Source organism: Argopecten irradians, chromosome 12 (assembly GCF_041381155.1).
Source record: "Argopecten irradians isolate NY chromosome 12, Ai_NY, whole genome shotgun sequence".
Classification (NCBI taxonomy): domain Eukaryota; kingdom Metazoa; phylum Mollusca; class Bivalvia; order Pectinida; family Pectinidae; genus Argopecten; species Argopecten irradians.
The window spans coordinates 31,275,943-31,290,259 of record NC_091145.1 but is presented as its reverse complement, the minus strand read 5'-3'; the positions used below and the strand labels follow the sequence as shown (position 1 = coordinate 31,290,259).

Here is a 14,317-nt window from a genome sequence, read left to right as displayed (position 1 = left end):
CAATATCTGATTTTTAATTTAAAGTTTACTGAGATGAACTCTTTCTAATTTCATTTTTGTTGCAACGATATTATATAGCATAACGTTTTATCACAAAACTTCGTATGCCTGGAAATATTTTTCATTTCCTTCTGAAAATGGTTATTTCTTTGTAAATAGTTTTTATTTTATTATTCAAACATGCATATCTTAAATGTCCTAAAAGTCACCGGAAATTTTATTATTTGCAGAAATTACAAAATGGATTTCCCGGGATTTGTACTGATATTGGCAGCCCTTGTCTGTTTTAAAGTTGAAACATCAACATGTACCTGTCCCATGTGTCCGGATAAGATCCATCCACAGGACGCTTTCTGTTCAAGCGATTTCGGTAAGTTTAAGCACGGTTTACTCCCTTTGTAGTAGTAATTTTGATAATTTGCTTTCAGTTTTTACACTCATTTTCAGTGGGTTGAAGTTTGGGGTTATTTTTGCTTAGTCTGAAAAATTAACGTCAAGTATTACGACTTAATGCACGAATAACGGGAAATTTTAAGCGGCAGACATTGGACAAACTCATTTACTGTCTAAGATATCAATGCGCTTCAACTGAATTTGCTTTTTTGTAAAAAAAAAAACAAGTAAAGCTGTTAAGCACGAAAATCAATGCCGAATTAGTAAGAGTTATTAAAATTAAATCATAAACGTTTGTGAAAAGGAATGTCCCTTTTTATGACATTATAATCTCAAAAGATTTTGAGAATAAAGCTTTTAAAATGATTTTCTTATGATAAATTGATTAATAAAAATGGTTATTTTGATAACATACAATTTATACCTAGATTTATAAATAAAATGGACGTTGGAAAAGTCAATGCTATTTTCTTTAGAGCTACAAATACATAAGTGATTAAAACCAAATAATAAACAAGAAGGTGACTATTGTCAAACTGAAAATGTTACAATTTTTTTAAATTGACAATAGAAAAAAGACTTTTATTTCACATAGAAACGATTACTGTAAACGTACTTATTTTATGGTAGTTTTATTTTAATTAAGCGCTGATTTATGTGCGGAGTTAAATTATGTAAAGGTATATTTCCGCTTCTACAGAATTGCGCTAATTTACATATTCGCTAATAAATCATACCTTACAGTGTTTGACACTTGCGTTAAGATACGACTACGCTTAAATAAGTAAGTTAACAGTATTTCGATTTAAATTATTTTTAAAACAAATTATTTGATCGATCAAATTGAATAAATCATACAAAAGATTATGTGAAAAATGTAATATGATTTATAATTATATCTGTCACTGTATAAAGCCATATTGAATATTATAACAATGGTGTTTGTATGTGTAATAGTGATGAGAACCACAGTTACCGATATAACTATGGTTGGAGACGATCCAGAAACGGCAGACCTTGATCCACAAATAAAGTACAACATCATCATTGACAAGGTCTTCAAGGTAATGTCTATAACGGGGAATTATAGTCTTTAAGTGTTGGTTTTATTCTGTATACGTTTTACAAGTTCAGGATAGTCGCAAATCCGTGGCGTTTTTTGGGCTTCAGAAAAGTCACAATCGTGAGATTGGTCAATAAAGATCATCTACCATTTTCCTCATCTTTTACACTCATGGAAATTTATAGAATCCTCCCAGGATACTTATCTGAATCAACTACGGCAGGAAATTCGAAAATATCACAGTTGTACACAGTTATATTTTTGATGAATGATGTTATTTTCGCTTGGTCAGTGTTGCTCTCATAATCCATTTTCAATCCAATAATGATTTTGAATGTATGGCTCAATGAACACCGTTCGAAAGATAATGTGTGAGCACCGTGGCAATCATGTATAGATTAAGGTCATGGAATCATTCGTTATATCACATCAATCAAAACCATTGAATTATATTATCACAGAAGTTTACCGTTATATATACATATGTATATTAGATGGTTTGTCATCCATCCCTTCCAACTCATTTGTCTTTTCTTTCACACTGGCTTTGTTCTTTGAGAGGAGGGATACTTTGAATATTTTCACAGAAAAATAAAAATACTATCTGCCTTTATTTATTGATTATATGTACTTCTTATAATATTTACTTCTGATTAGGATGTCATGTAGATGTATATTGCTACACAGCAAAAAGTGCAACGCATGTTTTACATACGTTTGAAAAACATGCGTTAAACGTATGTTTAAAATATGCGTTTTACCTATGTTTTGGCCACCATGCGTAAAACGTACGTTTGGAAAAAAAACACGCGTTAAACGTATATTTCACATATTTTTTACGTACGTTTGTTTTCCACCACATGTAAAAATGACGTCTGTTAAAAATAACCCTACTAATTACACGTAAAACATTAATTGTATCAATGTTATTGAAGACATGCAATGGTTTTTTTTTTCAAAAATGATAATCCCATATGCAAATACATGTTTAATAGCCTCTATGGTTTGGTTTCATTTTATCTATATATGTCTTCAAGCAACTTATAGTGAGCCTCATACTAGCCTCATGATAGAACAATGCAGCTTCAATATCGTATGATGATACATGTAGGTCTACAATTATATGTACATCTACTGATTGTGAACAGAAGCAAAACCGCTAATGTTGATTTCGTCTTTTTAAATTTTAATTTTAACAGTTTTGAAGACTAATGCTCTGAATAAATATGATCAATATTAGCTGACCAGCGCTTCATGGTGTACAATGTAGTAGGTCTACAACTGCTGTTTGATCATCCTCGATACCATAGCTGGCGTCTGTTTCTGGTTTAAAAATAATAGCTTTCCCTACTATATATGTAGTAGGAGTAGGTTATTGTATGTTTTCAAAACCAGAAGCAGACACCTGTGCTATAACATGACAGATTCTAATGGCCGGACAAATTTATATTCCGGTAATCTTTATTTATTGTATATTCATAGAATACATTTGAATGCTATTCTGAGATTCTGTGTAAATATCTGAAGTTTCTTACTTGGTTTCTGGACTCTCTGAGCCAGAATTTGAAAACAATTGAACATTGGGCACGACTTCAGTAATTTTTTTAGCCTTTAAAATCTAAGTGATAAAGTGACGTTACGGACAAATTGATGTAGGAAAAATAAAATCATCCTAAGATTATGAAATTTATCAATGTAGTCACTCGTTTGTAAATACAACATACTATGTATGAAAAATATCAGTCATTGGACAGGAACCGAAATACAAATAAAATGGAATTAAACTTTACTTTTGAAAATGACAAAAATATATGGTGCAAATTCAAAGACAATGTAAATGTACATAAAAACAAAAAAGGTGGATTTTGTAATAGGATCAAACATTTGTATAACATATGTTTTGAAACATCCGTTTTACATGCGTTTACGTTTTACGCCTGTTTACCATGCGTATTACGCATATTTAACACATGTATTACATACGTTTCGTACGTACGTTTTACATGCGTGGTCCTCAACATGCGTTTTACACGCGTTTTATAACTTACGTAAAAATGTATGCACTTTTTCCTGTGTAGAAGTACTATTTGCCGGGTGTCAATTTATCAATAACATAATTGACTAGAGAATTTAATTAAATGAAAGGTTGCCTAATAGCCAAACGAATTGGAGGATACAAACATTTTACAACGGCAATAAAAGATAAAATATTAATAAAAAAAAACCAATGGTGTTGAATATCATTGATTTTGATTTCAAAACACTATATGTTTCGGTAGATTATAAGTCATAAGTCGTCAGTTAAACGCAGTCACAGTTGGATTATTTAAAATGTATATATTTGAAGCCAATTTGTTATTTTCTCTTTCAGGAACCGTCAGTACCAAGTGTTGAAGCAACATGTGTCGTAGAGAGTTTGACGGTATGTATTGAAATCACAGTATACTTTCTTCGTCTATGTTTACACCATATAAACATACTGAGTTTTATAAAGATATATCCAAATGTTAATTTTCTTTTTTATTTAAACCAAAATCAAAATATATAAATCAAATCATTGTATTGTATCTTTTTATGACATTCTGTACAGCGGATGGTGGATATCATGATTAATGCAAACATTTGAAATGGTGGCTGTGTAATACGTGTTGTATATAATTGATAATCATTTTTACTGTTACTATAACGAGATGTATTATTCTGATTCTGGATAGATTCTCTGAATTATAAATAATTCCGGTATTCTATATGAAGTTTGTAAAAGACTTAAAATAACTCCATGAGTTTATTAGTATCATCTTCCAACGCATTATGGTTAACTTTTTTATAATTATGTTTAAATAATTAAAGGTTAATAATGATTAATTACTTGATTGACAACATTTCTCTATACAAACTAATAAGTATTATAATACTAATTATACTAGTCTGAACATATCAATATAAGTTCTACATTTTCTGATAGAAAAAATATATGTTTCAAATTCGTAACGGCGACCTTTGTCAATATCTCTTAGCAAAATGTTATTATCGACGAACTCACAGTTACACTAAGATAAAATATATTTTATAATTTACAGAGTAATGCGACGGTAGGCTGTTTTTTCTCTCTGTGTACACTGGAACAATGCAGCGTACAACTTGATGTGGATCAAACGTACTTGATAAGTGGTAGGTGTTTTAACATAGTATTTCTTACTCAAGTTGAAAATTCATGCACTATTTTTCAATCATTATTAGTTATATTAACTATACTTTATCCAGATAGACGAAATCGTGATTATTTCAGCATTGATGTTACTATTTTTTTAACTTCATAGGGGTATGAAAGAAATTTTGTTTGCAAACTGGGTGAATCCGCGTAGCGGATTCTCAAAAAAAATTACAAACAAAATTTATTTCATTCACCTTTGAAGTTAAAAAATAGTTACATCAATACTTATAATTCATTTTTGAGACCATAAAATACGTTTAAACGTACGATTCTTGTAAATTTCCAGTGGATTTTTTTCTTAATCAATATGCAACGTCGACGTCTCTATTGTGACGTCATGATAACATCGAATTTTCGCGCCAATCTCGGATTTTTTCTTCGTAGTATATGAAGAAAAAGAATCTGCCAATTAGTGAGTTTGATTTAGTATGAAAAAAAATAATTATTTTACAATGAAACGATCTAGCTTACTTTGCGGAATCCTCCTCCTTTTCTTTCATTCTTTCTTTCCTTCTTTCTTTGTTAATCTATTCACCTCGCATTGATATCGTATATGTTATTTACTGTTATCAGCGATTGTGTAATAACCTATGACAAAACTAACATTATAAATTCAATATGCAATTTTGAAATTTAGTTTGTAGAACAATACATTTCATAAAGTAGCAAACTGCTCGTTTATATTATGTTTAGTTTGAAGCAAAAGTGAACACCAAACTACTGTATGGTTCATATGGCGTCTAATGTAAATACTTGTAAATGTTCATTCCCGCGTTACAGGATTTGTAGTTGATGGTCAGCTGAAAATAGATGAATGCGGCCTTCACATTCCCTGGGAGGAAGTGACGTCACACATGAAGATTGGCCTCAACAAGAGATACCCTAACAACTGCCAATGTTCGGTGAGTCTTAGAATAAACAATTTTCGTGATTTATCGTATTAAATTTGCAATTATTGCACACATTATCATCATAATCCTGATTCTTTTGGCTGAAAATGATACAAACGTGTCTCATTGTGAGTTTGATATTTTGATTGGTTTTGTAGGTGACAGTAAAAACCTCTGTTAAGTTTGGAAGTCATAGCTTATTACAATGTTTTGAATACACCAAGAAAACACTGTTTATTACACCAAACTTAATTTTTTTTTCTTTCATTCCTTTCAATCATGCCAATTGAAGTTGTCTATTTCAATGGTTTTTATGGCAATGTAAAATTGAGTGAGTAATAAAATTGCGAGGTAATAGAGAGGAAAACATGCTCACACGTATAGTCATGTATTTTAAAACTATCTGTATTAAAGATGCTCCACCGCTTACAAATAGTGTTTTTTCTCTATCAAAAACAGCAGCAGGCGATTTAGTATTTTTCTTCAATTAGAAACCTTACTTACTTTATACCATTACCATCATTGAAAAGTTGAAAAATATTAAAAATGATTAATTGCATCCCGAAAAAAACCCGTGACACTATGTCCTATATGGAATGAAATACTTATTTCACTTGCATCAAAGGCAAAATGAATTATTTTATATTATTTTTGAGTGGATTAGACATTTATGTACAGGATTAAACACCAATTATTGTTCAAATTTTGAGTATAGTTTATGCTCTGTCGGCGGTGGAGCATCTTTAAAGGGTCCTAGTTTATTTTATTTTATCTATTAATCGAAGAATTTGAAACGGTTAAACTAAAAATTCACTTTACAATTCCTTTCTTCCAAAGACGGGCGAAGACAAGTGCATCATCGATCCTCCCCCGACAGATATCTGTTTCTGTCAGTATGCATCTTGTGTGGAGGTTCAAAAGGAGGGTTGTGCTCCCGAGTGTAAATGGAAGAAGAGTAACACATTTAAGTCCTGCGTTCAGCAAGCTACTTCCCCTCCTCTATAATGTCGTATCCTTCTTATGACACCATAGAAGTGGAATCGTTATCTTGAAATGTATGGTTAATCACCATCTGTTGAAATAAACAATCTTTGCATTCTGAATATTTTAGTTTCTGATTATCATTAATTGTACGCTGCCTCGATGCTTGGTTTTCTGCACACACATTGCCTCCAGGTAAACACGATAGCATGAATTACATACAAATATGATTATTATTACTCGTTAAAAGTTATAAGTACGTATTTATCGGTTGGTATCTGATCTGGTAAAACATTCTTCCAATGTTCAGGGCATCTCGGGTTCCATCCCCGGTCTGGGCGTGTATGGTCCTACTCATGCAACATTTCTTCCTGAAATTTAACAAACCCAGTTTCATGAATCGATGGTAACTTAACAGTTGTAAACCGAACCTAGGTTTTTTATATTATCACGTCGGTAATTAGATGAACGAAAGACACACGATTACAAGCGTGAACTTACTTATGTGGTAAACAGACGACGGGACGAGGCAAAATTTCATTAAGATTTACAAAAACGTTCAAATTAAAACAAAATGAGACAACAAAATATTTGTATTAAATGTTTATTGTTAGTATTTTTACACTACAATGGTTATAAGCGCTACAGTATGGAACTGGTGTGCTATTTTACAGCCGACAGTGAGTTTTCGACTTTAGCTAAAATAAAAAAAAATGTTTTGACATATTGTAAATACTTGAAAACTAGGTTTGTTTGTAAAGAATTTGGTATAATAAAATAAATACTATCAACATTAGAGGGTGACAGTGTCTTGTGTCACCCCGAGGAACATCATTGTCACGCTCGGCTTCGCCTCGGGTGACACTAGGCACTGTCACCTTGTAATGCAGGTAGTACTCCGAAACATTCATCTTTCTTTGAAATCCTATGTCCATTACGGAATTTCCAGAAATGCGGAAGCGTCTAGTTTGCGGGTACGAATTGTGCCAACACGGGAGGTGGGCGACCTACAGTCAAAATACATAGCATACCTTATAATTAGCAAGTCAGATACTAAACGGTTAAATTAAAATTGAACGCTTCTAAATTAAACCCTATTAAAGACACTGTTACAACAGTGTTGGTTTACCAGAATCTCGTCGTCGGCATGCAACTAAAATTACAAGTATTTATGAATACCATTCCAGTAAATTAAACATTTCCTAATAAGTTAATTAGTTGACTCCACAAAGCTAATTGTCATTACGTCTAGTAAATCATATTTTTCAATTCCGTTTTAATGACGGCATCATGGCCAACCTGTTACCGGTAGTAGTTAACAAATTCTTATTCATTTTCACAAACTTATATTCAATTTATACTCCGAGAGCGTAACTTAACTCACTGTTGAAACATTTCTCGGCATCCTTCTTGCCCATCCATTCACATTTTCCCCCATTGTATTGGCAGCTGAGGGTTTCGCCATAACACGGTTTAGTGTCCGTGATACAGATCCCAGGAAAATTCCAAACAGATGTACAGTGTGTGCCATGGCAACTCACGACCTGAAAATGAAAATAAACTATGGTGTTTTTTAATAGTGAGTGTCCAAGTCATCTGTGCTCAGTATAGTTAACAGCTTTTTAAATGAGTGAATTAATATGTTTCCCAGTAGGATTGGAATATTTCACTAAGTTTGATTACTTTCGCGTGTATGTATTTAAATTGTGCGCGGGGAATTCGTACTTACTTTTTACTCTTTATATTTTGATTTTAGATATTTAGTTTAAACAATATTCATTCAATTCAATAATTATACAGTACAATATACATGTCATAAAAGGTTGGATTTAGAAACAAGTCCAATGTACTTATATAAATCCATCTCCAAACATATAACACATAAGCAATAGGACAGTGCTGATTTTAAATATTTGCCTGTAAATATAAGAACTTGTTGATATGTTCTTATCTGTATGTATTCACGGATATTTAAAGAAACAAAAAAATCCATGCCGTTGATAATTTCATTTGTGTTTTAATTGATTCAGCATTTCATGTTTTAAGGTTTTTACAGTGATCCTTAGGAATGCGATGGTGATAACGGAATTGTTACCATGAAATTGAAAAAGCTTAAACTAGGTGACTGGTAGAAGATGACTGATATCTACAACCCAGATCTACGAAATATTAAAGTTACAAAAAATGGTATAACGTCAAAGTAAGATGAAGACAATAAAAATGAAGACTAGGAGCTTGTTATCATGTTCTGGAGACACTACTTTCAGCAAAAAAATATCGGCTTCATTACATTTTTAAACCGTTAAAAAATTCATTTTGTTATTATTTCACAATCATTATAAACATAAAATATCAGATACTTAGGATTGATTGACAATTCTTTGCTTGCATTGACTGAAGAAGAATTCAATTCATACACAAGGGTTTGGCTCTATAGACAATGGGAATACTCTAAATCGACAGTCAGATAATTTATCTTTAATTTGATATATGATACAATATATATACCATGCCATATAAACGTCAATAGGTATCCAGAAGCATCGGAAAACAGCCAGATTTCAACTGGTCAGACACTGTGGTGTCCTCCGATAAACACGCCAGGGCTCAAATGGGTAGCTCAAAAACCACTGCATGTCAACACTTCAGCTTCAAAAGAATGTAAATTTGATAGAAAACAAGCATACCTGTTATTTAGTTCATGTCTAAATACCATCCATTTGCTCACTAACAGCCCTTTGAAATTTCCGGTTGAAAAATTGTGTGTCTTGCCGCCATAATATCATATGTGTAGTACATTTGTTTTCTCGGCTTTGATTGGTCAATTATTTTCGAGAGCCAATCAACGCCGAGAAAACAAATATACTACTGACATACTTACATGGCGGCTAGAGACACACATTTTCAATCGAAAATATCAAAGTGCTACGTTGGGCAAATGAATGGTATTTAGACATGAACTAACTAGCCCTGGCGTGTTTTTCGGAGGACACTACAGTGTCGGACCGGTTGAAATCTGGCTGTGTTCCAGTGTTACCGGATACGTAGTGATGTTTATTAGTATATGGCATAATATATATTTTTTCATATATCAAATTAAAGATAGATTATCTGGATGTCAATTGATATTATTCCCATTCTCACATCTTATACGGTTTCTTTTTTCTGAAATTTGGTAGTGTGATATGGCCGGCGGAGCTATAGACCTTAACATAGTATTACATATATATATAGAGAGAAATTTCTTTAGAGCCAAACGCCTGTAATTCATATAACATTTGCACGAGGTTTAAATTATACCATTAAACATTCTTATGTCAAATACAAAACTTTCTGCGCAATACTAGAAATGCAGTGAATGTGTGATCTGGTTGCTCGATTTAGCAAGGGTCCGGGTTCGAAGAAAATGACGATTGGTGAAAATGATGAATAGTCGGTATCTACACATAATCAAACCTTTTTAAACTCAATTGCAATGTTGTATTTCTGTTTGGTTATTATTTGCAGCTGACTTTTAAATATTTATTAACTAAACCTAGTGTGAAACTAAATCATTGTGTCTATGGTATGGTATGCGATACCATCCAATAACATGATAATTTTGGGCTTCAATAAAACGTATTAACTGTGGATTTAGTCGTCGAGAATCACTATAAGACTTCTGTGTTTTTTGTGAAACTTCGGTATCGATTTGAGATTTGGGATTAAAATTATAAATCAAGTAAGTAGAGAATCATCGATTTAAAATGTTGGCGGTTTCCAACGACACTCCAATGTCGTGGGTTTTTGACACTCCTGGAATCGTTTGGTTGATAACGGGCGTTAGGCCTAATGTCGCTGAAATAAATCTGTTTACTATTTGAGCATTTTTTCATGGAATCTATCGTTTCTACATACATGTATGTCACCGTATACAGATTCGCTTTCGATTATGCCTACTTTCGATGAGTGGTGAACCTCACTGCCTTCCTTATGTTCAGCATTTTACCGGAGCTTGAAGCTAAGTCAGCGTTTTATCAAAGTACGTACAAATTATCGGTGTAATTTCATATTACTGACGATTTTTATTATCACTTTATCAAGTATTCCCGCCTGTGTTTCTAATTGTACAACGATATTACCACAGACAAGAAAGTTTATTCAAAACTGAAGTGGCGTAAAACTAGGTCATAATGTAAACAATGTCAAAATGTATTCAAGACACCCCGGTCAGAGGTCGGCGAACGACCAAGCATCTTCAATGGGAAATGAAATGATCGAAGTTTTTAGTTTCATTGAGGTTTGAAGAAGTGAAAATGTAAATATAAATTATTGTATTTGTTCCATCAAAAATCAAATATCTATTGTTATTAATTATTTCGACACTTAAAATTACATAAGATTTTTATCTTTGTTTACATTTTTCAAACTAACGCAATGATGGATTCGTTACTCACTCTACATATCTCGCAATTGACGTTTCCTCTCCCGAAATATGTTTCCCCAGTATAATTTCCAAGGAAGGCGTTTTGTTGTGGGGTAAGTGTGTCAACTACTCTGTTCCAGCCACGACACAGATCGATATAAAATGTACTCTTTCCTGTATCGTCAATTATCTTTCCTGTATGTAAATAAAATAGACACGACGTGGATATATTCATAAAGGACTCGTATTTGTAATTGTCCTCCTAAACTGTGCCTTACAAATCTGGCATTCGGTGTTCCTATGGTAATATAGACTTTGATTCAAACATTCAAATAAATAATTAAGACATTACAAAATATACTTGAAAGTTACAGCAAGACAAGTTTTACATGTAAGTAATATTGAATCGTAATACAATGAACCACACTTTATTATAACACTGTGTTCAAATGTGATCAGTCATACGCGTTAAAATGATAGCAAACAATATAGCATACAGGTAAAGAACTGTGCCACAATTCCGTAGGGTGTCATGCGACTACAATGCATCATATGTAAACAATCTTCACGTAAACAAAACTTTATCATTTACACTTGAAGGAAACTCGCGTGCGCTAATATTACTTTATACTTTAATCAAATTCTTTTTTTAATATGTTAAGTACATTTAAGAAATAATGACTACATGTATGCAACATACGTATAAGTAACCTTTTGAATATGCAACGTACCTGTAAATACTAACTAACATACATGTACGTAAGATTTTGACTATATTACATGCATGTAGGTAACATTTTGAGTACATTTGTTTATTTATTACTGGTAAGTAACCATTTAACTATACATGTAAGTAACCTAATAGGACCTACCTGTAAGTAACCGTGTGACTATATAGCATACCTGCAAGTAAACATAACATGTCTGACCATACATAAACACCACATAGATCGCTTGGTGTAATGACTTCGATCTTTGAGCCCACTTCTATCTTCTCCGCGCCCTACAATAAAAAACAAAGCGCTTGTTAAGACGGACCGAGGGATATACGGACGATGAAGAGAACGCGGTCATATTTAGCTTCATGAATAATTTGTTTGCTTGTTTGAATTTTACGGCCCATCGATAACTAAGGTTATTTAGGGCCAAACTACAAGGCAGGCATTAGAATTAGGATACAAACAAGGACTGTATCTAAAAGATCAGGATAAGAAAAAGTAAAAAAAAAATGAAATGTAAATGTTGATATAATAAAAGGAGTTGCATAGGATTAAATAGTATTGGCTAAAACACACGAGAAAACTCATGCACAATGTTGATGAAACGATGAGTGTTGCGTTGATATAAAATCAATACAATGCAATAAAACATGCTCCACTCTGAGAGAAGAATCCCCTCTCAATAGATAGGAATGTGTAAAAAAATGTGTGTCCAGTTCGGAGCCGAGAGAGAGAAACTTCCTCTCTGCGGTCTATCCGACTGGAAGGATGAAGTGTAGGTTGTATTTTAAACAGTTTATTGTTTGTTTCGGTATACCACCTTTGTTGCCAATGGTGTTTAATGGCTGAAGAATGAATAATAAATATGTAACTATATATCCTACCTTGTAGATAAACTTTATCAAAATTGTGTAAATTCTTCCAGCAGATACATCTTCTCTTTCCCCCACCTGGATGCCTTCAATAACTGCAATAGGATGTATTAAAGGCGATATTGTGTCAACAAATAAATTTCAACTGATAAGAGAGCTCTAGACTATAATGTAACAAGAAGTTTGCAAACAGAGGGTATCAATGTTGGCGGAAACCGACTTATATATAATTATTCAGAGAAACCATAGTAAAGGTACAATTGTATATAGGCTCAGATTCATGAACATTCGACAACTTTAAGGAGTTCTTTATCTTAACTTTCCCCATGAAAAGCATTATAAAAATAAGGAAAATTCTAAGTTATGGAGGTTTTCCTTGAAATCTGTAATGGAGAATTTTAAGTCAATGGATTCAACTTGGTCCTGTTCCATACTTGACCACATCAGATCGGATTGGTTGCGTTGGTTGAAGGTGAGTGCCTTACCAAGGTGTCACCCCCTCCCCCCTCCCTCGACATTAACACAAACATTATTGGATTACATAAATCACTTTAGTCCACATATTATGAATACTTACCAAAATCTGACTCACAAATAGCGCTTTGTGGGTGAGCGGGTGCATGGTTTAATATGATGCATGGACAATAATTATAGGCTGACACTAATTGCAGCAACATACCGACAGCAACGAAGACGACAGCAACCAGCATTTTTTCCTGTTTATTTAAATAAAGAAAATCACAAGAACGATATTATCTATGAGGGTAACTTTTATCAAAATCGACTTGATGTACCGTCAGCACGTGTGATACGTCATCTCACTTCGTATTACAATATATATTTATCATGCATTATATGTAAATGATAAACTTCTCAAAAAGGCCTAATAGCATATAAATGTCACTATCGAGGGTTGATAACTCATAGTATCCACCTGAACACATGTCGATAATTTTATAATATTATTGATAACTAACAAAACTATTAACAAATTCAACTGGTTGATAGCTAAATCCAATACTTACCGAAATGATTGGATGCAATATACCTGGACCAATTTTAGTGATAAAATGATCTATAGTCTATATATACCTACTCTAGGAGCTCAGTGTGGTTAACACTTATTGCTTTGAGCGTTTCAGCCAAGGGAACATGATGTTTCAACAGATTAAAAAAACATTAATGCTGTATATCGAGTTCCTAATTTCCGTAATGACTGCTGAAAATTCACCAGCTTACCTTATCACCCGAATCAAGTTTCTGCGTCTTTTAAAACCACGTACCTAACAGTAGCTTTTCGTTTGCGATGTTGCTTAACTGTTTTGATCTCTAACCAAGTTCAAAATTAAGTTCATAAATCTGTTGTTACTTGAGGTTCAAAATTTTAAAAACTTTAACAACACAATTTATCCATTGTTTATGCCATATGATAGCGAAAAAGCGAAAATGGCACAAATCATCCACCATACAAACACGAACAAATTATAGCTTCATCATAAATACTTAAACATATGGCTGTATCTCACCAATGGATGTCCAAAACGGTGGCAGTTTTAATACACGATTAATATAAAAGATATAAAGTTCTAAAACTCAGACACACACAAACAACTATTCAAATGTTAAAGAACGACGAGAAAACGACTTGACATTGTTGGCGCCAAATTGGAATTTATCTTTTTGCAAATTTGCAATCAAAATTAATCATGTGTACTCAACAGCTATTCTGCTAAAATAGATTCGCTTTTGTTTTACAAATTTATACTTCACTAGACAAAAA

At 32.8% G+C, this 14,317-nt stretch overlaps 2 protein-coding genes across 2 annotated transcripts; one reads left to right on the top strand and one right to left on the bottom strand.

Annotated features, from left to right (window-relative positions):
* Positions 1–241: 241 nt before the first annotated feature.
* On the top strand, positions 242–6,621 carry LOC138336037 (metalloproteinase inhibitor 3-like). The gene is made up of 6 exons (XM_069285303.1): positions 242–370; positions 1,351–1,457; positions 3,828–3,878; positions 4,537–4,627; positions 5,451–5,572; positions 6,398–6,621. Exons 1-6 carry the CDS (start codon positions 319–321, stop codon positions 6,563–6,565), a joined length of 591 nt encoding a protein of 196 aa, XP_069141404.1. The 5' UTR covers positions 242–318; the 3' UTR covers positions 6,566–6,621.
* Positions 6,622–7,163: 542 nt separating this feature from the next.
* On the bottom strand, positions 7,164–13,711 carry LOC138304645 (metalloproteinase inhibitor 1-like). Its single transcript, XM_069244825.1, has 6 exons — positions 13,115–13,711; positions 12,550–12,632; positions 11,850–11,949; positions 10,978–11,141; positions 7,926–8,085; positions 7,164–7,548 (listed from the first exon to the last, which is right to left on the bottom strand). Exons 1-6 carry the CDS (start codon positions 13,245–13,247, stop codon positions 7,505–7,507), a joined length of 684 nt encoding a protein of 227 aa, XP_069100926.1. The 5' UTR covers positions 13,248–13,711; the 3' UTR covers positions 7,164–7,504.
* Positions 13,712–14,317: the final 606 nt, after the last annotated feature.

Bases quoted from the DNA above. Each gene is read 5' to 3' on its own strand.
- LOC138304645 (XM_069244825.1), bottom strand. From the start codon at position 13,247: ATGCTGGTTGCTGTCGTCTTCGTTGCTGTCGGTATGTTGCTGCAATTA. The intron at 12,633-13,114 runs GTAAGTATTCAT...ATCCTATTGCAG, and splicing joins TATTTGTGAGTCAGATTTTG to TTATTGAAGGCATCCAGGTG. The intron at 11,950-12,549 runs GTAGGATATATA...TTTTTATTGTAG, and splicing joins TGATAAAGTTTATCTACAAG to GGCGCGGAGAAGATAGAAGT.
- LOC138336037 (XM_069285303.1), top strand. From the start codon at position 319: ATGTGTCCGGATAAGATCCATCCACAGGACGCTTTCTGTTCAAGCGAT. The intron at 371-1,350 runs GTAAGTTTAAGC...TATGTGTAATAG, and splicing joins TTTCTGTTCAAGCGATTTCG to TGATGAGAACCACAGTTACC. The intron at 4,628-5,450 runs GTAGGTGTTTTA...CCCGCGTTACAG, and splicing joins TCAAACGTACTTGATAAGTG to GATTTGTAGTTGATGGTCAG.